Consider the following 23,681-nt stretch of genomic DNA (forward strand, 5'->3'; position numbering starts at 1 on the left):
ACACCTGCCAATAATGGGAAATGCTGTAATCCATACATAATGTTGAACAAATAAACTCAGAAATGTATGTGTCTAATAATTGTTTGCAATGACAGGTTTAAAACCTGTCTGTATGGAGAAACCAGTCGCATGCATCGCTCTGATGTGATTTTGGCCCATTATTCCACACAAGCAGCCTTTAAATCCAGAAGATTTCGTGGGTTTCTTTAATGGGCTTTGATTTTCAGTTGATTTTGTTTGTTTTTGTTTGGATTCAAGTCAGATGATTGGCTGGGCCATTGTAGAAGCTTTTTTTTTCTTTCTTTTGAAACAAATTTCCCTGGCGGTATGATTTGGATCATTGTCCTGCTAAATTGTCCATCCTCCTTTCATTTTCATCGACCTCATCGATGGCAGCAGATTTTGGTCAAGAATTTCTCGATACATTTGCCAATTCATTCTACCTTCAATAATGTGAAATTTAACAGCACCATTTGCTGAAAAGCAGACATAGATCACTGTTTGTTTGGTGTTTTTAGGGTGATATGCAATGTCATTTCTCCTCCAAAAGTGATGTGCATTATGACATCCAAAGAGTTCAGTTTTCCCGTCATCAGACCAGACTTCATTAACCCATTGTTTAACAGGCTTGTCCCAATGTTGTTCAGCAAACTTTAACCTTTAACATGCTTTTTCTTCAGCAAAGTGGCCTTGCCTGGTGACCGTGCATGGCGCCATGGCGGCGGAGTGCATTATTCAGTTTTCCTTGTGACAATACCTGCTAATTCCAGGTTTTTTTTGAAGGTCTCTACAGGTGGTCCTTGGCTCTCGGACAATTCTTATGCTTTTTTCTTTGCAGGCCTCAGTCAGAAGTCATGCGAGCAGCAACTGATCGAGGCAAATTTATGGTGGTATGATTGGGTTTCACCTTGGGAATTATGGCCCCTAACTGTACACACCAAAGTTTAGATATGCACCTTAACAAATCCCATCGTTCCTTATGTTTTGCACAAGTTAGTTTGTGATGGGCTTGAGACAGATTTCTGGTCTGGCTGTTAGCCTAGATTCGGGCTAACAGCCTCCGCCGCCTGGAAGCTCGGCTCGTGGCTGCGGGAGCTCGCTCGTCGCACTCTGCGTCATTCCCGTCCGAAGAACCACCTATGGCTGCTGACTCGGGGGGCCTTTGTCGTGTGTAGGCCTCAGAGTAGTCAGATTCTGCGTCATTCCACCCGAAGAACCATCCAAATATTCAACATTAATTACAGCCACAGGTTCAAATCTGTATGGTATTCCTCCGTCTTCCTGATCAACCGATACTGCTATTTCTTCATCAGACGATGATAGATCCGAGAAATCAGCTTTGGGCATAATGGTGTCCCATGTAATCCAGCGTTTGGAACGGCACGGAACACGTCTCATACGAAAATTACATATGAGCGGAGAGCGTATTATCCATGCGCAAAGTTGCTGAAGTCTCATTCGACATCAAAGTGGTAGCCATATTGCCTGCAACGTCATCAGCAGATGTTACACCGGGACATTCGCCACTGAAAACTCGTAGTGGCACCTGTTACGGGACACGGAAGCTCTTTTTGAAGAAGAGAACATACCACAATCGAGTGAAGTGACCGTGGCAATATTACCCTATCGTTTGGAGCCATATTTAGATGATATGGGGATGACTAACTAACAACAGACAACCCGACAGAATGTTTTAACCACCCGGGCGGCGCCGTGTCTAGCCACCCCAAGCGAAGCCGTGCTTGGCGGACACAGCCCCGGTAAAGCCGTCTGCAGCACTGCCAAAGCAGGGACCGTTTTTTTCAACTCACTGATCAATGATCAGCCCCAAAAATCCTTATCATGTAAAGCCTACTTATTTCAGTTGCTGTAATTATGTAGTGGCCTCTGGTCACACATATGAGCCTACTTGCCTGCCTGTGATGCACAAATATGGGGCCCTTGTCTGCGACTATGCTGTGAAAATAGTGTGTCTTATCTGTAAGTAGTAGTTCATGATAATACAGCAGAGAGCAAAACACATTGTAGCAGGTTTCTTTTGAAAAGGTGATTGAAACCGTGAAAGTGTGCTCTCACACAAGTGTGACAATGAAGTTTTTAATTGTACAAGCTGAAAAAGGTTGCAAATGTGACCCGTTTGGTTGCAGTTTCAAGCCCTGTTAGGTTTACTCTTACTTTCCACTGACTAATTGCAGTTTTGGAAGTCCAACCCAAGTATCCTGGCAGTCCAACGATCTGCTCTACTCAGGAAACAGCAGCTTCAACAGCAACAGCAGAGGCAAAGCTCCTCGAACAGTGGATCTGATGAGGTTTGCTGTATCTGTGTCTGCTTTACATGTGACTGATTGGGAAGTTCAACTTTTTCATGAACATGTCATTATTGCTATATTATTCCAGGACTCATCAAGTAGCGATGAGTCAGACTCATCAACTGGATCGAAAAGGAGAAGAAATTCTGGCTCCTCTGACTCTGGATCAGATTCTGGATCAGGAAGTGGATCTCGATCAGACTCATCTGCCGAGAACAACAGTGATGAAACTGCTTCAGATTATGAGCCCAGTCAACCAACCAAAAGTAGAAAGCCTCCAACTAAGTAAGTAGCTTGTTCTCACTACTGCTCAGACTCTGGGTGTTTTTTTGTATTGATTTTAAACATATTTTGTAACTGCTAGTTTAACAACTGCACGGTCATATGGGACCTTAAGGTCCAACTGTGACGTAATTGTTTACAATAATCCCTCTGACCACGAATTTCTGGACCCCCCCAAAAGGCTCGCTCGCTACGTACCAATGCGGCACCCCTGTCGCGATGACGTGGACGAATTACGAGTAGAAATAAATAGATATTGAAAGACGTCGCTTATTTTGTGTAGTCTTGACCAACATTCCGTCTGAGCTGCGTCACTGCGCAGTTGCGAACACTCTCAGCGGACATGAAAACCGATCCAGCTCAGTGAACCACAGCACTTTTTTTTTTCCAAACACAGAAGCACATGCTCTCTAACAACGAGCTGCTGCTCACCCTACTTCTACTTCCTTGTTTACTGTAACACCCCCCCCCCCCCCGCTCTTAACGAAGTACACTCATAATTACAAACAGCACACACCCGCAACTTTATTTCTGCGGGTATGACTAGTGGACCAAACCTGTAACTTTATATCTGCGGGCCTGACTTACCACACCCATACATTTTTCAAATGTAAACTTTTTTTTTAACAAATAATAACCTGAAAAGTGGGGTGCGCAATATTATTCGCCCTCCTTGCATGAATACTTTGTAGCGCCACCTTTTGGATGAACTGCAGAAATCTACAGCTGAGGTGGGAGAGTTTGTCCATAAGAAAACAATCAGTCGTACACTGCACAAATCTGGCGTATATGGAAGAGTGGCAAGAAAAAAGCCATTTCTCAAAGATATACATAAAAGGTCTTGTTTAAAGTTTGCCACAAGCCACCTGGGAGACACACCAAATGCGGAAGAAGGTGCTCTGCTCAGATTAAACCAAAATCAAACTTTTTTGGCCACAATACAAAACGATATGTTTGCCGTAAAAGCAACACAGCTCATCACTCTGAACCCACCATCCCCACTGTCAAAGCCTCATGGTTTGGGCCTGCTTCTCTTCAGAAGGGACAGGGAAGTTGGTTAAAATTGATTGGAAGATGAATGTAGCCAAATACAGGACCGTTCTGGAAGAGAACTTGTTGGAGTCTGCAAAAGACCTTAGACTTGGACGGATACTTATCTTCCAACTGGACAATGATCCAAAACATAAAGCCAAATCTACAATGAAATGGTTCACAAATTAACGTATCCAGGTGTTAGAATGGCCAAGTCAAAGTCCAGACCTGAATCCAATTGAGAATCTGTGGGCAGAGCTGAAGACTGCTTTTCACAATGGCTCTCCATCCAACCTCACTGAGCTCGAGCTGTTTTGCAGGGTAAAGTGGGCAAGAATTTCAGTCTTGCGATGTGCAAAACTGATTGAGACATACCCCAAGCGATTTGCAACTGTAATTGCAGCAAAAGGTGGCGCTACAAAGTATTAATGCAAGGGCGCCGAAAGATATTGCACGCCCCATTTTTCATGTTTTTATTTGTCAAAGTTTATAATGTCAAATACATTTCATTCCACTTCACGATTGTGTCCCACTTGTTGATTTTTGACAAAAAAAAAATTTGTTTGGTGCCTGAACTATGCCAAAAGGTTGGAAAGTTCAAGGGGGGCAAATACTTTCACAAGGCGCTGTGTGTATCCATTTTCGTCGTTGCATATCCTCACAAGGGTCACGGGAGTGCTAGAGCCTATCCCAGCTGTCAACGGGCCGGAGGCGCAGGGTACACACTGAACTGGTTGCCAGCCATTGCAGGGCATATCGACACAAACAGCCATGCTTACAATCACACGTAGGGGCAATTTAGAGTGTCCAATTAATGTTGCATGTTTTCGGGATGTGGGTGAAAAGCCATGCCATGGGAGAACATACAAACTCCACACAGGGAGGGCTGGGATTGAACCAAGGTCCTCAGAACTGTGAGTCCACACACGCACGCTTACTTGTGCACACTGGGACATTCGCCATTGAAAACATGCTGTGCCACCTACTATGGGAGACGAACAACAGAGATATTCAGATTTTTCCGACGCCCCTTCTGACACAGAAGCTCTTTTCGAAGAAGAGAACATCTCAGGAGAACATGTCACAACCCAGTGAAGTGAAGTGACCCTATCGTTTCAAGCCATATTTAAATGATATGCGGATCACGGCCAAACCGCATGCGGCGACGATGACGCGGCCAAACCAGCTCCCCGTCTGATCCTCCGCGGCGGTGATAAACTATGCCGCCCACAAGGAACGACGATGCCGCGGCTCAAACCGCCTCCCCGTCTGAACCACATCCGCGGCGGAGATGATTCATCGCGGCCGGAGTGGCTCGTCGCGGCGCCGCGTCTACTGATGCTGGTTTTGGCCGGGGTGGCACATAGACACATTTAGCATTTTTTTATTTTCTGAATTACGGATATGTTCCCCCCCAACTATTATTTTTTTTTTTTTGAGTAGCTGTATACACACCTACCTGTCATTTGGAACCCACGAAGCTCTCGTCCTTTCCATTTTTCACGACGAACCGGGTCTTTTGGAAAAGAGCGAATCCATCCTCCCAAGTTTTCAAGCAATATCCATCAATACAATGAGCCAGCAAACACTAAGGAACAAAGAGCTACCTTCCCACAGGTTAAACTAATAGAAACGTACAAACCCGCCTGAGTGCGCTACTGTAATCTACGTCACTTCCTGATTCTTTTCGAAAACAAATCCCTCGAGAGGATCTCGATGGACAACCGAAGCTCCCGGAAGACTGGACGACGACAGCCAAGGTGATCAGAGAGACAGGCAGGAGAGTACTTGGTGTGTCATCTGGTAGGAAAGGGGAGAAGGAGACTTGGTGGTGGAACCCCAAAATACAGGGAGTCATACAAGGAAAGAGATTAGCGAAGAAGAAGTGGGATACTGAGAGGACTGAGGAGAGGCGAAAGGAGTACATCGAGATGCGACGTAGGGCAAAGGTAGAGGTGGCAAAGGCTAAACAAGAGGCATATGAAGACATGTACACCAGGTTGGACACGAAAGAAGGAGAAAAGGATCTCTACAGGTTGGCCAGACAGAGGGATAGAGATGGGAAGGATGTGCAGAAGGTTAGGGTGATTAAGGATAGAGATGGAAATATGTTGACTGGTGCCGGTAGTGTGCTAAATAGATGGAAAGAATACTTTGAGAAGTTGATGAATGAAGAAAATGACAGAGAAGGAAGAGTTGAAGAGGCAAGAGTGAAGGACCAGGAAGTGGAAATGATTACTAAGGGGGAAGTCAGAAAGGCATTACCAAGGATGAAAAATGGGAAGGCAGTTGGTCCTGATGACATACCGGTAGAGGTATGGAAGCAATTTGGAGAGATGGCTGTGGAGTTTTTGACCAACTTATTCAACAGAATACTAGCGGGGGAAAAGATGCCTGAAGAATGGAGGAAAAGTGTTCTAGTTCCCATTTTTAAGAACAAAGGGGATGTTCAGAGCTGTGGGAACTATAGAGGAATAAAGTTGATGAGCCACACAATGAAGTTATGGGAAAGAGTAGTGGAGGCTAGACTCAGGACAGAAGTAAGTATCTGCGAGCAACAGTATGGTTTCATGCCGAGAAAGAGTACCACAGATGCATTATTTGCCTTGAGGATGCTCGTGGAAAAGTACAGAGAAGGTCAGAAGGAGCTACATTGTGTCTTTGTGGATCTAGAGAAAGCCTATGACAGAGTACCAAGAGAGGAACTGTGGTACTGCATGCGTAAGTCTGGTGTGGCAGAGAAGTATGTTAAAATAGTACAGGACATGTATGATGGCAGCAGAACAATGGTGAGGTGTGCCTTAGGTGTGACAGAGGAATTTAAGGTGGAGGTGGGACTGCATCAGGGATCAGCTCTGAGCCCCTTCCTGTTTGCAGTGGTAATGGATAGGCTGACAGATGAGGTTAGACTGGAATCCCCTTGGACCATGATGTTCGCAGATGATATTGTCATATGCAGTGAAAGCAGGGAGCATGCAGAGGAACAATTGGAAAGATGGAGACATGCACTGGAAAGGAGAGGAATGAAGATTAGCTGAAGTAAAACAGAATATATGTGCGTGAATGAGAAAAGTAGAGGGGGAAGAGTGAGGCTACAGGGAGAAGAGATAGCGAGGGTGGACGACTTCAAATACTTGGGGTCAACAATACAGAGCAATGGAGAGTGTGGTCAGGAAGTGAAGAAACGGGTCCAAGCAGGTTGGAACAGCTGGCGAAAGGTGTCTGGTGTGTTATGTGACAGAAGAGTCTCTGCTAGGATGAAGGGCAAAGTTTACAAAACAGTGGTGAGGCCGGCCATGATGTACGGATTAGAGACGGTGGCACTGAAGAAACAACAGGAAGCTGAACTGGAGGTGGCAGAAATGAAGATGTTGAGGTTCTCGCTCGGAGTGACCAGGTTGGATAGGATTAGAAATGAGCTCATTCGAGGGACAGCCAAAGCTGGATGTTTTGGAGACAAGATTCGAGAGAGCAGACTTCGATGGTTTGGACATGTTCAGAGGCGAGAGAGTGAGTATATTGGTGGAAGGATGCTGAGGATGGAGCTCCCAGGCAAAAGAGCGAGAGGAAGACCAAAGAGAAGGTTTATGGATGTGGTGAGGGAAGACATGAGGGCAGTTGGGGTTAGAGAGGAAGATGCAGGAGATAGGCTAAGATGGCAAAAGATGACACGCTGTGGCGACCCCTAACGGGACAAGCCGAAAGGAAAAGAAGAAGAAGTTATGAAAGCCATATATGTCCAAATCATGTTTTAGTGGTGGAAAAAAAATGCATGGGTCCATACCGGCTGCCGTTGTTTCATTAATAACATACTAAAAATTATGCATTTCATGTCAGTGGACCTTGAACAAAATTAAATGATTTTGGTGATCCTGACTGACCTGAAACAGAAGACTTAGACTAATTTGACTTCAGCCACTGAGACAAAAAATGAAACGTGTGTTTTTGCAGTGTATGTAAACTTTGGGCTTCAACTGTGTACGTGGGTGTGGGTGACTGTGTTTGTGTGTGAAGAAAGTTAGTATTTGGACACCCTGCAATTTTGCAACTTCTTGCTCTTTAAAATCATGGAGGGGTCTGAAATTTTATTCTCAGATGCATGTCCAATTTAAGAGACATAATTGAAAAAACCCAGAAATCAGCAATGTAATTTATGTGTATCTTACGGCTGCAAATAAGTGTTTGAACGCCTGTGAAAATCAATGTTAATATTTGGTACAGTTGCCTTTTTCTGCATTCAGAGGTCAAAGATTTCTTGTAGTTTTTCGCCAGATTTGTACATACTGCAACAGGGATTTTGGCCCATTCCTCCACACAAGATTTTCTCTGGATGACCCAGGTTTCTTGGCTCTCACTGAAAAACAAAATTTGAGCTCCCTCCAAAATATTTTGTATTGGATTTAGGTGTGGAGAGTGGCTCGGCCACTCCAGAACCTTGATATGCTCCTCCACACCTTGGTTATCCTGCCTGTGAGCTTCTGGTCATTGTCATGTTGGAAGACCCAGCCACAACCTTTCTTCATTATTCTTAACTCACTGCTTCTCAAATAATGCAATAGTGCAATGTTTTGTTTTGTTTTGCCCTAGTAGAATAAAGTGTAATTGCACATCCACCACCACAATAGTTGGCAGTGGCGCTCTAATTGTCAGTAGTGTACGTAGGGAGAATTCGCTCCAAGTTTATTTTTTTTTATTTTTTTATTTGCACCAAGCAGGGGATCTGAAGTACAGTAAACAAACTCATAAGAGACAACATGAAAAAAACTTTTTAACTGGGATGCAAATAAAGGCATAGAGAGACTAAGACAAGACAAAAGTCACCTCAAAAGCGAAAACGAGGAAATATGACAAAGCATTTCTACCACTTGGCTTCACTGTGGCAGCCAAATAAATTAATGCACCACTTAAAGACATTACACCCCAGTCATGCTGATAAGCCGCTGGATTTTTTTTTCTTTCAGCAAAAATGCGCCAAATATTGCCAACAGTCATCCCTCTTTGTGAAAGCTACTTCAGTAAACCAGCAAGCACTGTTAACGTCATATAAGGTGGTGTACCAAATTATGCAGTTTTTATTAATTTTTTTTTGTTTTGTAAGTTAGCGTTTTATATATTGTGTTCCTGAGTTAATGTTGCTGAACTGAATTTGAAGTTATTGATTTTATTGAATTTTATCTTGCATGTTCATATTGTGCAATAAATCGTTCATAAATGTTTACAGTTTAAACTTTTTTTCAGGCAAATTGATGCGCGTAAGATCTTTTCTGTTACAAATGAAAAAACAATGTTAATAAAGATATTCTTTGTAAGTTGAACTATATTTCCAATTTATTTTGTTTTCTTTATTATTAAGGGTACAATATTATGCAGAGCAGTATTTATAACAATTTTATAGACAAATATTTATAGTCGCGGCAGAAAGTTGGGGGGGGCACAAGTTGTTTTCTTCTTGCTAGGGGGCGCGTAACAGAAAAGAATTGAGAAGCACTGCTCTAACTGAAGGAAGGAGATTGTTCCCCAAAACCTCGCATTTTATGGCCCTGGTCATCCTCTCCTTAACACAGTGTTATCTTTATGAGCAAACAAAACAATACCATAAACACATTGCATGTATATTTTATATAAATATACAAGAAAGCATAAGTTACTCAACCCTCAGCTCAAATTTATTTCAATACCTCTATAACGACAACTGCAGCTACAACAGTGTTGTGCATGTCAGCACACGTAAAAATACCATTTAGACAACCTAAGCGGCATTTAGCTTTAAACGCTCAACTCTATAGTTAAGTGTAAAGCCTCCTTTATCGTCTTTATCAAATTTATTTCAATTTGTGTTCAAATCAACTTTTCTTGTCTTGTCAGGATGAAATTTCGTAATGGTAAGAAGAGCAGCTCGCAGAAAACGAAAGCCCAAAAATGTTCATCTTCTGAGGATGAGGATAACTATAAGAAGGTTGTCGCTCCTGGTCCACGGCGTCAGGCTACTGTCAACATTAGCTACAAGGAAGACGAGGAGCTGAAAACTGATTCAGATGACCTTGTGGAAGTTCTTGGTGAAGATGTCCCTCAACCTGAGGAAGATGAGTTTGAAACACTGGAGAGAGTGATGGATAGCAGAATTGGAAGGAAAAGGGGTAAAAACTATTTAGCTTTGGCACATTGATAGAAATTGGGATATTTATGTGAAATAAATTTTAGACCTTTTAAAATGTAAATATTTTTGCGTTTATCCCGAACAGCTGTGGGAAGTGTGACCACGGTATATGCTGTAGAAGCGGATGGAGACCCCAATGCGTACTTTAATTCTAATAAGGAGGCAGGGGAAATCCAGTACCTCATAAAGTGGAAAAACTGGGCCCACATTCACAACACTTGGGAAACAGAAGAAACCCTTAAATTTCAGAATGTTAGGGGTATGAAGAAACTGGAAAATTTTAAGAAGAAGGATCAGGAGAAAAAGAAATGGTTAGAAACCTTTTACATGATTTTTATCTTGTTAGAGAAAATAATAGTACCTGAAGGTATTTCTAAGAATGAAGACTGTATGATGTAGTAAGGAAGTATGACTTACATATTTTGTGATGAATCACAGGTTAAAGGCAGCCTCACCTGAGGATATTGAGTATTTCAATTGCCAGGAAGAACTCATTGATGACCTGCACGCTCAGTATCAACTTGTGGAGAGGATCATAGGTACATCTTCAATTTTATCCCCATTTTGTTTCTCATCTGTTTACATATGTATTTTTGCAACTCGATGCTACCTTATGAGTGTCATGATTTAGCAATACAATTGCAGCTCCATAATTGTGTGTGTGTGTGCGTGCGTGCGCATGTGTGTTTGTATGTCAGGGATGAGAATTTTCCGCCGATCGACAGATTTCCGACTTTTTCAGACCGAAATGACCATTCTCAAGATAAGCGCAAATCCGATGAGAAAATTTCAGGGGGGGCGTAGGGGTAGGGTATCGTGCGCCTGCCTCTCGGTGGTCGGCTCCGAGCTGCAAGTTCAGCTTAGTGCTAGCACAAGCACGGCTATCATATGCCCTTCTAACTTGCTCTGTAGTATAAATATTTGCATTTTGTGACATAAACATTAAAACTTGTTTGCGGCAGATTACTCGATTGGACAAAAGAGTTATACAGTATAACGATCCAATCGTGTTAGTGGTTAATCGAGTTTCACCATTGCCATGTACACCTTTTGTCGGTTCTCAGAAATCGCAGTGTAATTTGTTAGATAGCCAAGTAATGGCGCATGGGACTTAGCGCGAACTGAGCGACGATGTGTTCAAAGTTTTACGATCACGAAAGTGTTAGAAAAAAAGGATGAAGATTGAGCGAGTGCAATTGACAAGGATGCTGGAATCAAAAACTGTTTCAGACGGGCATGGCTTGAAAAAAGTGTAACTGTGCAGATAGGACTGAATACGGTATCAACATGTCTAACCGAACACAAACAAAAAGTGGACATTCCCGGCAAAGTGCTGTTCACTCTGTGTTCCGATAGGAGCAAAAAATATCCAGGAGGAAACTCAAATTTCTTTCCAAATTGGTCATTCTCATCCCTGGTATGTGCAGACGTGCGTGTGTGTATGGATGTGCCAACACAGCGAATAGCATTTATGTGTGGATAATGTGCTAAAAACGAGTTTGTCAAAATCTGGATCTTGGCATGCTTGGGCGCAACTTGCCCCCCTACAGTGAGTTTATTTTTACAGTTCTTCAGAACAAGGATGTTACGATCAACTAAAGCTTACAAAAAGCATTTACCTAAATAAAATGTTTTCCAAAATTGATGACTCTAATGAGTTTATAAGCAAAGCAAATTTATTTCTATAGCGCATTTCATACACAAGTTAACTCAATATGCTTTACATGAGTAAAAGGATTTGAAGAGACAGAAATCAAATATTTAAAATCGGGGGGGGGATGGAAGGGCGTTATTGGGAAGAAACCCCCCCCCCCACTGGACTTCTCTGCTCATCGCGGATTGTCCATATCGAACACCATGTTCAGGCAAAACGGGGGTCCACGTGCACTTGGCACCAGGAAACCCTAGGTCGCAGTTCGATGATCGACTTTGTGGTCGTGTCATCGGCCTTGCGACCACATGTCTTGGACACTCGGGTGAAGAGAGGGGCAGCGCTGTAAACTGCTTACCACCCAGCACCAAGACACCTTAGATCGCAGTTCGACGGCTGAGTTTGTGTTTGTATCATCGGACTTGCATCCACATATCTTGGACACTTGGGTGAAGAGAGGGGCGGGGATGTGAACTGATCACCACCTGGTGGTGGGTTGCCTCCGATGTTGGGGGAAGAGGCCGGTCTGACTTAGCAGGCCCTAACGTATTGTGAGGGTCTGCTGGGAAGGCCTGGAAGATTCCCCTGTCAGAAGGAATTTCAACTCCCACCTCCGAAAGAACTTTGATGTCACTGAGGTGGTTAAAAAGTTCCTTGGTGGCAGGGCCCCATGGGTGGATGAGATTTGCACAGAGTTCCTAAAGGCTCTGGATGTTGTGGGGCTGTCCTAGTTAACATGCCGATGCAAAATTGTGTGGATGTCAGGGACAGTGCCTCTGGATTGCCAGACTGGGGACCGGAGGGCAATATACCCCCGAATCTGCGCGCGTGCGCAATTGCGCACCGCTGATGTGGTCTCTGCACACAGACATTCTGTGTTGTGCGCAATAACAAAAAAAAATCCAATGCAAATTGAAAGTACAACATACAGCTACTCAGTTTGACATTTTGCAATGTGAGTTAATGAGTGATGGATGACAGTTTGCTTCATCCAATGGAACTAAAAAATGACAAGAAATCACTGGATTCTTTTAGGCGATGTTTAATGAACATTTCAGCAGCACACGGAACTTTCTCTACCAATGACCTGCTGCTAGGCCACACACTCTCCTGCCTAGTTTATCTGACACCACCCCACTCTGCTATTAAAGGGGTACCCTCATAGTTACTGGGGAACACAGACCAAAGACGAGCTAGACATGGTGCTTATATTTACTCTCGATAATAGAGGCAAAAGTAAAAAAGGAAATGATGTTGCTCTAAGATGCCATGAATGTCGAATCATGTAAGTAATAGAATAAAAAGTTGTGAAACTGGACTAGATTTTCTCTCTTTCTTGTGAGTGGTCTGATCTGAAGCCAAAGTGGAATGTACAGGATGAGATGGTGTGTAATGTTAAAATTCCACCTTGGGACAACCCTTAATTCTGTATTTTAGATATAGGAGGCAACATAACATTAACCTTAAAACTGTTTGGGAGCATTTTTCAGGTTTCAAAATGCATTGCTAAAGATATTCTGCAAGCAATAATTCAGTTTTACACCAAGAAAAACAGACTGGGATATAATTGTGGATTTAAAAAAAATAAAGTTGGAACCGACCTTTCAAATTTATAGTTCATAGATGGCTTGGTTTAGTTAGCAATTTTTTTGTTGTTGACATTTTCATTGTAAGTTTGCAAAAACACAAAATTGTTCTTAAAAATGTTCTGATGGGAATGTAAATGCTGTAATCTGAATCTTTGAATGAGCCTTGTAACTTCACTGGATGACACTGATCTGACCACAGTGGATACGTCTGATGTTCCTCACAGTGGTCAAAGGGCGTGCTCACAGGCTTAAAGCGTTTGTTCAGACATGTAAAAAATTATAGGGAATGTTGCTGGAGGGTGTGTTCCAACTATGGGTGGATCACACTCCTCAGCCTCCCTGGTAAGGTCTATTCGGAGGGTGTCCGGTTTCGCATCTCTGCTCTTTGCAGATCATATGTTCGGTTGGCTTCATCAAGCCATGATCTCCCAATGCTCACTGTAACAGTTCGCAACCGAGTGTTAAGCGGCTCTGATGAGAATCAGCACCTCCAGATCTGAGCCCGTGGTCCTCAGTTGGAAATGGGTGGCATGCCCTTTCCAGGCCGGGGATGACATCCTGCCCCAAGTGGAGGACTTCAAGTATCTTGGGGTCTTGTCCATGAGTGAGGGAAGGATGGAGCGGGAGATCAACAGGCAGATCGGTGCAGTGTCTGCACTGATGCAGACTTTGTATCGGTTCGTTGCGGTGAAGAGGGAGCGAAATCGAAAGGCGAAACTCTCAATTTACCAGTCGATCTACATTCCTATCCTCACCTATGGGCACAAGGTGTGGATGCTGACCAAAAAAACAAGATCCCAGATACAAGAGGTCAAAATATGTTTCCTCCACTGGGTTCTCCGGGCTTTCCCTTAGATAGCGTGAGAAGCTCGGTCATCTGAGAGGGGTTAAGTGTCGAGCTGCTGCTGCTCCTCCACATTGAGAGGAGTTGTTTTATTCCGCAACTGTCCATTTACATCCACATAGAATTCAGGACAGCAGATTTTTGATTCCAGAATTCACATGCTCTGCATAGTCTGGGATAGTCCTCAGTCAGTAGAGAAGGGAGCCATCTTGACGCCTGGTCTTGTTGCTCACACTATGCTTGTGCTAATTAGCAGGCCACGCTCACATAATGATGAACCAACTGATTATCCACAAAAAAAAGAAAAATCCACAAAAAAAAGAAAAAGTCCCATAAAAGTCTCCTGGAGAAAAAAATGTCATCAGAGGCAAAACAAGCAGAGCAAAGAAAAAAGCGTCTGCACTGTATGAGAACCGAGAGATAATGTTTTTGTCAATTTCAAGCATCAGTTTTTCTGACTGATTTTAAATATATTTTGGGTTTGCTGGTTTTACAGCATCTTTATGGTTTTTGGCACCTCAAGGTCCAACCGCTCGCGGAGTAAAGTGCACAACCATCCATTTACCCAAGATAGGCTCTTTTCTATGGTGTGAATGAAATTCTGCTGTAACTATGGATGAAATCAGGTTGTTTATACATTATAAGAATACTGTATATAACAGTTTATGAAATTAACACCTGATCCACCAGTCTGTGTATAATTGTATGTACTTTTTAAAAATAAATTTTACATTAATTGTGTGCGCGCGCGTTTGTGTGCACATGTCTAGTATTGTCAGCCACCAATTGAGGTTCTCCCACTTAAAAAGCAGGACAGTGATTTTCATTATAGGTATACCTCACCTTTTAGTGACAAAATGAGAGGGGGAAAAAATCCAGAAAATGTAATAGATTTTTAAAGAAGGTAAACCTTTGATTAAAATGACAGGCCTCTCTCATCTTTTTCAATGGGACATGCACAATTGGTGGTTGTCTGGTGTTTTGCACTGCATGTCTCCAACACATCAGTGTGTAAACTTGTGCACAGCATTTGTAAAGTCAGCGTTTCATCACTCTCTGAATATCTTTGAGCAGGTCATTCTAACCAAAAATCAGCTGCTGGTTACCCAGACTACCTGTGCAAGTGGCAGGGATTGCCATACTCTGAATGTAGCTGGGAAGATGGAGCTCTGATTGCAAATAAGTTCCAGAAATGTATTGATGATTACATGAGCAGAAACCAATCAAAGACCATTCCATCCAGAGATTGCAAGGTAAAAAAAATAAAAATATGTGCAGGGATTGAATTGTCTCTGTCCATCTGCATATTATTAAAAGCGATACATAAAGTGTTATTTTTGGTCATCTGTGAAAATGTAGTTGTTTTGATTTGTTGATCCAGCTGCACATTTGTCATAGGTGCTAAAACAGAGACCAAGGTTTTCTCCAATGAAAAAGCAGCCGCATTACATAAGTGATGGACTAGAGCTCAGAGACTATCAGCTGGACAGTTTGAACTGGATGGCCCACTCGTGGTGCAAGTAAGACTCGAGTCATCTTGCTTTACATTACCTTAAAGTTATCATATACTGTATGTGATACCAAATGTTTTATGTTCTGTCTTATTTTTTTAGAGGCAACAGCTGCATCCTTGCAGATGAGATGGGTTTAGGGAAGACTATCCAAACCATCTCTTTCCTCAACTATTTGTTTAATGAGCACCAGCTTTATGGCCCCTTCTTGCTAGTTGTACCTCTCTCTACATTAACATCCTGGCAGAGGGAAATCCAGCTCTGGGCCCCTCAGATGAATGTTGTTGTCTACCTGGGGGACATAAGCAGTAGGAATATGGTAAGATGAATCCTTAATACACATACTAAAAGTTGCCAGACTGTTCAGAGACACAACATTCACGGACACATCGCTAACCCAATGTTCATGTGAGTCGTCTGAATGCCTTAACTCACTCACCAAAGACAATTACATGTTTTTTCAGTTCATACAGCCAAACTTGTTCTTATTCTCACTCCAAATCAGTTACTTATATATATCCCGACACTACTGCAGATGATGTCATAATATCACACTTTGAGTTTCATTCCTCTTTTTCCAATTATAGATCAGAACACATGAGTGGATGCATGTTCATTCCAAGAGGCTGAAATTCAACATCCTTCTCACCACATATGAAATTCTTCTCAAGGACAAGGTTAGGAGTTACCTCACACAAGCTTCTATTAGAGCCGGGTGATTAGATTTTATGTAAGCTTCCACACTGATGTGCACTGCTTATATCAGTGGTTATAAATTCTTGATTGTAGATATTTTGAGATTATATCACCCAGCCCTAACTTTTTTCATAGTCTTGATATTGTTAGGAACTTTAACCAAATGTGAAAAATGTCTGCAGTCTTTTTTGGGCAGTGTTAACTGGTCTTTCATTGGTGTGGATGAAGCACATCGACTGAAGAATGATGACTCGCTCCTCTACAAGACTATGATTGACTTCAAGTCCAATCACAGGCTCCTCATCACTGGAACACCGCTGCAAAACTCCCTCAAAGAGCTCTGGTCGTTGCTGCATTTCATTATGCCTGAAAAGTAGGCAAAATCAGTTTTTAAATGAATAAAATAATTAGTCTTTTAGATGACCATTAGTAATTTAAAATTGCAAAATTCACTGAACAAATGCATTTATTCGATCCCCAAAAAATTCCAATAATGACTTGCCATCCAATAAATATTCCTAACGACCTAACCTAAATGAAATACAAGTAGTCCTCGGTCTACAACTGAGATCCGTTCCTACACTAGTGACATAACTCAAATGACCGCTGTGATTGGCTTCAGCATTTCCGTGACCCTCATGAGGATAAGTGTCAGAAAATGGATGGGTGTTGCTAATTCATATATAAAAACTAAAATACATTGAAATAAAAAATATAAGATGCTTTACTTACCATTACTGTGAGAGGTGGATGGCGAAGAATGAAGGGAGGCTGTTGCTAAGGAAGCATGTGCAAGTAGCCGTTGCTAGCGGTAAATTCCTCCTCAGCGTCCTTGCCTTTCTGTTCTTTCAAAGTTAGGAAAATACACCGTGCCTTTTCACTAAATGAACATTTGGCTGATATTAAGCATACGTTGATTCTATCCTTGGCTTCATAAAGTAAGTAATCTTTCTGTCTCTACAACAGTCGAAGAACGTTGCTTTGTTTTTTTTTCCTTCACGGAAAAAATTGCTTGATGATCACTGTATTCCTCATAGGGGTGAAACCCTTCATGAGCGCTAAAATATGGACTTTGTCCTAAATAATAATCGAGATGCATACACCAATGCAAATACACATCCTGGATGAAAATCTGTTGCAAAGTGGGTGACATTTCATCTTTAAACTGGACACTAGCCGAAATTCATCTTTCAGCTGGACACCAGCCCAAAACACACAGTCAAGATACTAAAGGAGTGGCTTCACGATGACTATTTGAATGTCCTTCAGTGGCCCAGCCAAAGCACGGACCTGAATCCAAAGTGACATCTATGGAGAGATCTGAAAATGCCTGTTCACACTATGCTCCGTATCTAATCATATCAAAGTATTTAAAAAAAAAAAAAAAAGAGGCCGTAATTGTTTCCAATAGTGTATCCATAAAATATTAATGAAAGACTCAAAATTTTTAGGTACAGTCAGATTAGTTTATTTTGTTTTTTTTTTTTTACACAAATCTCAAGTGTCTTACGTGTTGTCATGATTGTCAATTTGGCTGTTTTATACTCCTTGGAGACTGGCATCTAGATCCACTTCACACACCATCTGGACACTGATGTAATAGTGATAAAATATAATATATAATAAAATATCAAAATGATTCTCAAGACTTTTGGGGGAATAAGAACTGAGGAGATGAAAGTTGACATTTTTGGAAGGTGTGTGTCTCGTTACATGTATCTTTATAGAGTAGCACAGCATTTCAGAAAAAGTACATAGCAACAGTTAAACCTGATGATGGTGGTAGTGGGATGCTCTTGGGCTGCTTTTTTCCTTCAGAACCTGGACAACTTGCTGCGATTGATGGAGCGATGAATTATGCTCTAACAGAAAATCCTCAAGGAGATCGTGCAGCTATCAGTTTCTGTCCTCAAGCTAAAGCCCACTTGGGTTCTGAAGCAGTGTAACGATTCAAAACACACCAGCAAGTCAATTTCTTAGTTCCTTAAAAAAAAAAAAAAAAAGGGTTTGATATGGCCTTGTCAAATTTCAGACTTGAATTACATTGAAATGCGGTGGCATGACCTTAAAAAAGCTGTTCATGCTTGAAATAAACTTAATTACAGCGGCATTAAAACATTTCGGAAAGGAAGAGTGGGCCAAAATATCTCCACAGAGATGTGTAAGACTAATTGCGAGTCATAGAAATAATTTCCTTTCAGTTTTTGCTGCTGCGGATAGCCCAACCAGTTGTTAGGTTTAGGGGTCTAATACTTTAACCACACATTGCCAGGTAACCTTGAAGTTTTTTTAAAACTATAAAAAATATAAAATGATTCAAAGAAACTGATAATGAAAGCTAAATATTGAAATGGGGGCATAAGCCGTGGTACATAAATTTAAAAGTGACAATTTAAAAAAAAAAAAAACACAATTTGAGTTCGGCATTAGTAATATTTTTAAGCCCCCCACTCCTGGGGGGGAGACATATATATGTTTTGCAGTTTGCATTGTTATTGTGTTAGAGTAATAAACAGTGTGAATATTCAATTACTGTGGATTTTAACACAATATAACTATTATATAGATCCAAAGTTAACAGGATTATTGGTTTGTTGTATTTTTCAAGGTTTCACTCTTGGGAGATGTTTGAAGAGGAACATGGGAAAGGACGGGATTCTGGCTACACCAGTCTGCACAAAGAACTGGAACCTTTTCTTCTACGCAGAGTCAAGAAGGATGTGGAGAAATCTCTTCCTGCCAAAGTGGAGCAGATCCTCCGAGTAGAAATGAGTGCTATCCAGAAACAGTATTACAAGTAAGGACTATATATAATCTTCATCCTAGCTCGCTTTGTCGATTTTAGAGATTTATGAAAGAATTTATGCCTCCCACTTTTAACCCCCCCAACCACCAAAATTGTTCTCTGTATCAGTTCTTTTTAGACTTGATTATCCTATAGATATTAGATGGGTAATTTCTATACAAGCCGTTAGACTTTTCGACACGGCCGAAATGATTTATCCAATTAAAAGAAATCAAAATTAATCATTCATTTCGTCTTGTCTCTGCAATGTCAGCGTTTTCCCAATACATGATGCACTGACCATTAGTGGATCTTTTTTGGAGTGTAGTGTACTCTTTATTTCACTCATTTTGCCAATGGCGGTTGATCCATTCTGTAAAAATGAGCAGACCAATGAAAAGAAAAGTGGACAGTGAGTGGCGAGTTTTTAATAGTGGGCAAAAAAATATATTTTTTCACAGTGGTCTCATATGCCAAGATGTTGCCGTTTTTAAAGAGTACAATATCAGCCATCACTTTGCAATGAAGCATGCAAAGTATGCTAGCAAACAGTGAATGCAAGAACCGGTGGCTACTGCACAGAGGTTTGTGGCTAATTTCCAGAGTCTGCAGATTTTTTTTTCACCGACAAACGGCAATTCAAGAGTCAAGTACCAAGGCAAGTTTTTGTTGGCATTGAAAGTCTCTTAAACTGAATGACTTTTGCGCTTCACTCAATGAAGCCGTGTTTCCAAACCTCCGGAGGACGGCACAGAACCTGATAGTGTTGTTTGGATCAATCTACGTGTGTGAGCAGACTTTCAGCATTATGAACATCAACATGAGGCTAGTGGGTGTTAGAGAGGAAGATGCACGAGATAGGCTTAGATGGAAAAAGATGACACGCTGTGGCGACCCCTAACAGGATGAGCTGAACGGAAGAAGAAGAACAACAAAGCCTTTCACAGATGCAGGTTAACTGACCAACAACTCAGATCTATCCCGTGAATTGCTACAAAAAAACTAACCACAGTTTGCTCCACTGGCAAAAAAAAAGGAGACCAGCAACACTGTTCTCACTAAAATTGGTGCGATTTTGTACTATGTTATGAGGAAAAAAATGGAAATGGAATGTTTGAAAGTGTTTTGAAAGTTTACATTTCCATTGCATTTATGTGGAGCAATGGAACAGAAAATGAGTGTAGCAGAAATAAATAAATTACCATTTTGTTGAGTAATATGTTTTGAGTGTTGAAAGTGACATCTTTTCTAATAAATAAATAAATACATTTATTTAACTTTGAGTTTTCAATTCAAAAGTATGAAACTACCTACTCTTCCTTGCAAAATTGTTTGAATTCAGCTGAAATTGTCCCAAATAGTGTGTAAATGTTTCATCTTGCATATTCATTTAGACAAACATACTACCTGTATGAGGGCTATTTTGCACTTTTGAAATACACTCCTCACTGCGCATTGTTGGCTTGTCCATTTATTTGCGTGTGCATCCTGGGCTGGCCCCTCTCAAATTTCAGAACCCAATATGGCCTGCAAGTCAAAATGTTTGCCCAGGATTGCTATACATATTTTATTGAGTAACCGAGAAATTCTGTAATAATTGTCAAGTGATTGGAATCCAGCTTCACCCTCCATTGCCAGTAATCACAATGATCGAGGGGATTGGGGGAAAAAAAAAAGGGAGTTGTCTCGGGTAAAGCCTCGGGCTGTCTCTATCGCTGGCCGCCAAGAGTGCACCTTTGGCGAGTCTGAGTGAGCTGATGGCCCACTGAAAAAAAACGATAATATCCATCACCCGTCAGACAACAGACCATGCCTCTTAGACAGCTGTTCTTGAAATTTCAACGCAATTTTTTTTCTAACATCTAAATATGGCCTTGGTTTTACAGCTGTCATAGGCTATATTCTAACAGAGTACTTTGTAACTTATAATGGTAGTCGTAACTAACTCTCCCTGATGACTCCGTGGTGACACAACTGCACCGGGATAACAAAAACCGTAGTTGAAATCCTGGTCATGGAGAGTTACGACCAAAATGGAGCTCCAGGCAAGGAAGCCCAAAATGCAGCCAAGGCACCCAAAAATGACCACGCCAGGCAGCTGTATGCACTCAGAGCCGGGCGTTGAAGCTCCTGTCTAGCAGATCGCTACAACAGACCCTTTCCAAAAACTTTGAATACCATGATTTTTACTTCGTTAATTCTATTGGCAATTTCAACTTTCACAGATTATAGATTCAGGGCCCACAATAGAAAAGATTTCAAGTATTTATTTTTAGATAATTTGGGGTTCCAGCTCATAAAATCCACTGAATATTTAATTTTTAAAAAAATTAATACTGTAAAGAAATCGACCTAAGTTTTACAGGCTATAAATGGCCACAAACACTAATCATCTAAGCTTTAAATGCGTGCACGTTTCTCCAGGTGTCATTAAATTGCTTCTGTTTGGTTCAATTGTCTGTTGTGTTCAATATGGGGAAGACTGGAGACTTGACAAATGGCCCTCCATACGATGGGGAAGCCACAAAGGTTAGCCATTTGGGAGACTAGCTGTTAACAGGGTGCTGTGTCCAAGCATATCAATGGGAACTCTAGTGGAAGGACAAAATATGGTAGAAAATGCGTCGGGTTCCTCAGATCAAGCTACTTCTGAGCCTTAGCCAACGTAGGGAGCATGTCAACTGGTTCAAGGAGAAGAAGGACTGAACTGTTGGCCAAGGTGGTCTTATTCCATCAAAGCAAAGTTTTCCTTTCATTTGGGAATCAATGCCCAACTAAACGTTTGGAGAAAGTAGGGTGAAGAACAGATACTTGAGGTTCAATATGAAATAACCCATTCACTCATCATTTCGCAGTGTAACGTCTATTGCAGGTGTTGGTAAACCCTGCGTTCTTAAATCCAAGGTCACCACAAGAGTCTACTCGCATATTTTAGTGACTCTGTATAGAGATTTCATCTTCCAGCAGTCTCTGCTGATACGGCCAGAAGCACCAAAACCTGATTTGATCCCAATACCACGACAGTGCTTGGCTGGCCAGCAAACTCACCAGAACTAAATGCAGTTGAGAATTTATGGAGTAATATCAAGAGAAAAAAGAGGGGCACCAGAACCAAAAACAAAAAGGAAATCTGGGTTTCCATGCCTCGGTGCCCACGGTGCATCGAGGGAGTGATTAAAGCAAAGGGGTTCCAACCAAGTATTGAAGATTAAAATGTCATTTTGAAAGTACCATATTTTTGATTAATTTAATGTCACCTTAATTTCTTGGTTTTTTTTTTTCCTACAAAATCTGAAATCCAAAATCACAACAGTCATACTCACAATCACATCTAGGAGCAATTTAGAGTCTCCAAGTAATGCATGTTTTTGGGATGTGGGAGGAAATCGGAGTGCCTGGAGAAAACCCACAGAGGCACAGGGAGAACATGTAAACTCCACACAGGCCGGTGTGACTGTCTGAGCGCTCCCCTGTGCTGAAAAGTCCCCTTGGGATTAATGCGCATGCATATAGAATTTTTGGAATTTTTCTACTTTTTCTATTTCTGTGCCAGTCTGAAAGTTCCCCATCCATGCTTCCTCCACGTGTTCAATTTCCCTCCGCGTGCATTTTGCTATGGATGTCTCACAAAGCTGAACACACCGAATGAAAGCTCTGCATGCTGCTGACAGTATAAGGTAATTCAGCGTGTGAAAATGAGATGACACTTTCACTATCCCAAATGTGCCTTAAATGACTAAGCACAAACAATTCTCTGTTGATACTTGTTCAATGCTGGAATGTGCTTTCCAGTTGATAAATAACAAACAATACAGTCGCATTTGTTTCTCTATTCTTTCATTCTCTGGGTTCGGCTTTGTGAGACGTCCAGAGCGAAATGCACGCATAGCAAAAATGAAAACATGGAAGCGGAGCGAAAGTGAAAATTAACACGCGGAAGAAGCATGGATGGGGAACTTTCAGACTGGCACGGATGTAGAAAAAATTTATACGCGCATGCGCATTAACACGAAGAAGACCTTTCAGCACTGGGAGCGCTCAGACCGTCACACTGGGTGGGCCAGGATTTGAACCCTGCTTCTCAGAACTGTGAGGCAAACGCTCTACAGAATCAGATTAAATGGCCAAGTATGGAACAACACACAAGGAATTTGTCTCCGGCAGTCGGTGCCGTCCTGGTACGACATTGATGTTGAGTACTGAGAAGAAGAACAAATTGACAAGAACGAAGAACAATGGACATTCATTTAATGTGCACTATGGAACTATTCCTAATAAGAGTCACAATTGTGCAAGATGCAGTCTTGTACCATTGAGAGAAGTTTAGAGTGCGCCTCACATTATATTAAGCTTATGCATAGTGCTCTTCCATGTTCGTGATTCACCGTTACATACCAGTGCAATGACAATTGTGCAATGGAGCAGTTTAAAGTGACAAATCATGCGATAGTCTGCAGTGCATATTATGAGTACTAATACCGATTGGACCAGCAGGATGTGAGGGTGTGTCCCAACAAGTAGGATTGCTGATAAAGAATTTAATGAAATAATTGGATGAAGGGAAAGAAATTGTTTGAATAACTGCTAGTTTTGATTAGCAGTGATCTGTAGTGCCTTCCAGACACAAGGAGCTGAAAGAGCTGGTTGCCAGGATGTGGAAGGCCCAAAAGTATCCTGCCCGCTCTGGTCTTAGTTTCGAGTGGCATGCAAGTCTTCAAGGGGGGGTAGGATGGTGTCGGTAATTTGTTCAGCGGTTTTGATTGTAAATTGCAGTCGGAGTTTGTCCTTTTTTGTGGCAGCCCCAAACCAGACTGTGATGGAGGTA

General features: G+C 41.7%; 1 protein-coding gene across 5 annotated transcripts in view; it reads left to right on the forward strand.

Annotated features, from left to right (window-relative positions):
* chd1 (chromodomain helicase DNA binding protein 1) overlaps positions 1 to 23,681 on the forward strand; it is a 97,938-nt gene that overhangs the window by 11,298 nt on the left and 62,959 nt on the right. For all 5 annotated transcript variants that reach the window (XM_061847601.1, XM_061847606.1, XM_061847602.1 and 2 more), the window contains exons 4-14: positions 2,196 to 2,309; positions 2,398 to 2,594; positions 9,489 to 9,760; positions 9,866 to 10,091; positions 10,219 to 10,319; positions 14,939 to 15,117; positions 15,263 to 15,384; positions 15,478 to 15,694; positions 15,963 to 16,052; positions 16,254 to 16,444; positions 18,680 to 18,868. In XM_061847601.1, coding sequence (XP_061703585.1) covers positions 2,196 to 2,309; positions 2,398 to 2,594; positions 9,489 to 9,760; positions 9,866 to 10,091; positions 10,219 to 10,319; positions 14,939 to 15,117; positions 15,263 to 15,384; positions 15,478 to 15,694; positions 15,963 to 16,052; positions 16,254 to 16,444; positions 18,680 to 18,868 — 1,898 coding nt within the window. The remainder of the gene's footprint in view (positions 1 to 2,195; positions 2,310 to 2,397; positions 2,595 to 9,488; positions 9,761 to 9,865; positions 10,092 to 10,218; positions 10,320 to 14,938; positions 15,118 to 15,262; positions 15,385 to 15,477; positions 15,695 to 15,962; positions 16,053 to 16,253; positions 16,445 to 18,679; positions 18,869 to 23,681) is intronic.

Source organism: Syngnathoides biaculeatus, chromosome 17 (genome assembly GCF_019802595.1).
Source record: "Syngnathoides biaculeatus isolate LvHL_M chromosome 17, ASM1980259v1, whole genome shotgun sequence".
Taxonomy (NCBI): Eukaryota; Metazoa; Chordata; class Actinopteri; order Syngnathiformes; family Syngnathidae; genus Syngnathoides; species Syngnathoides biaculeatus.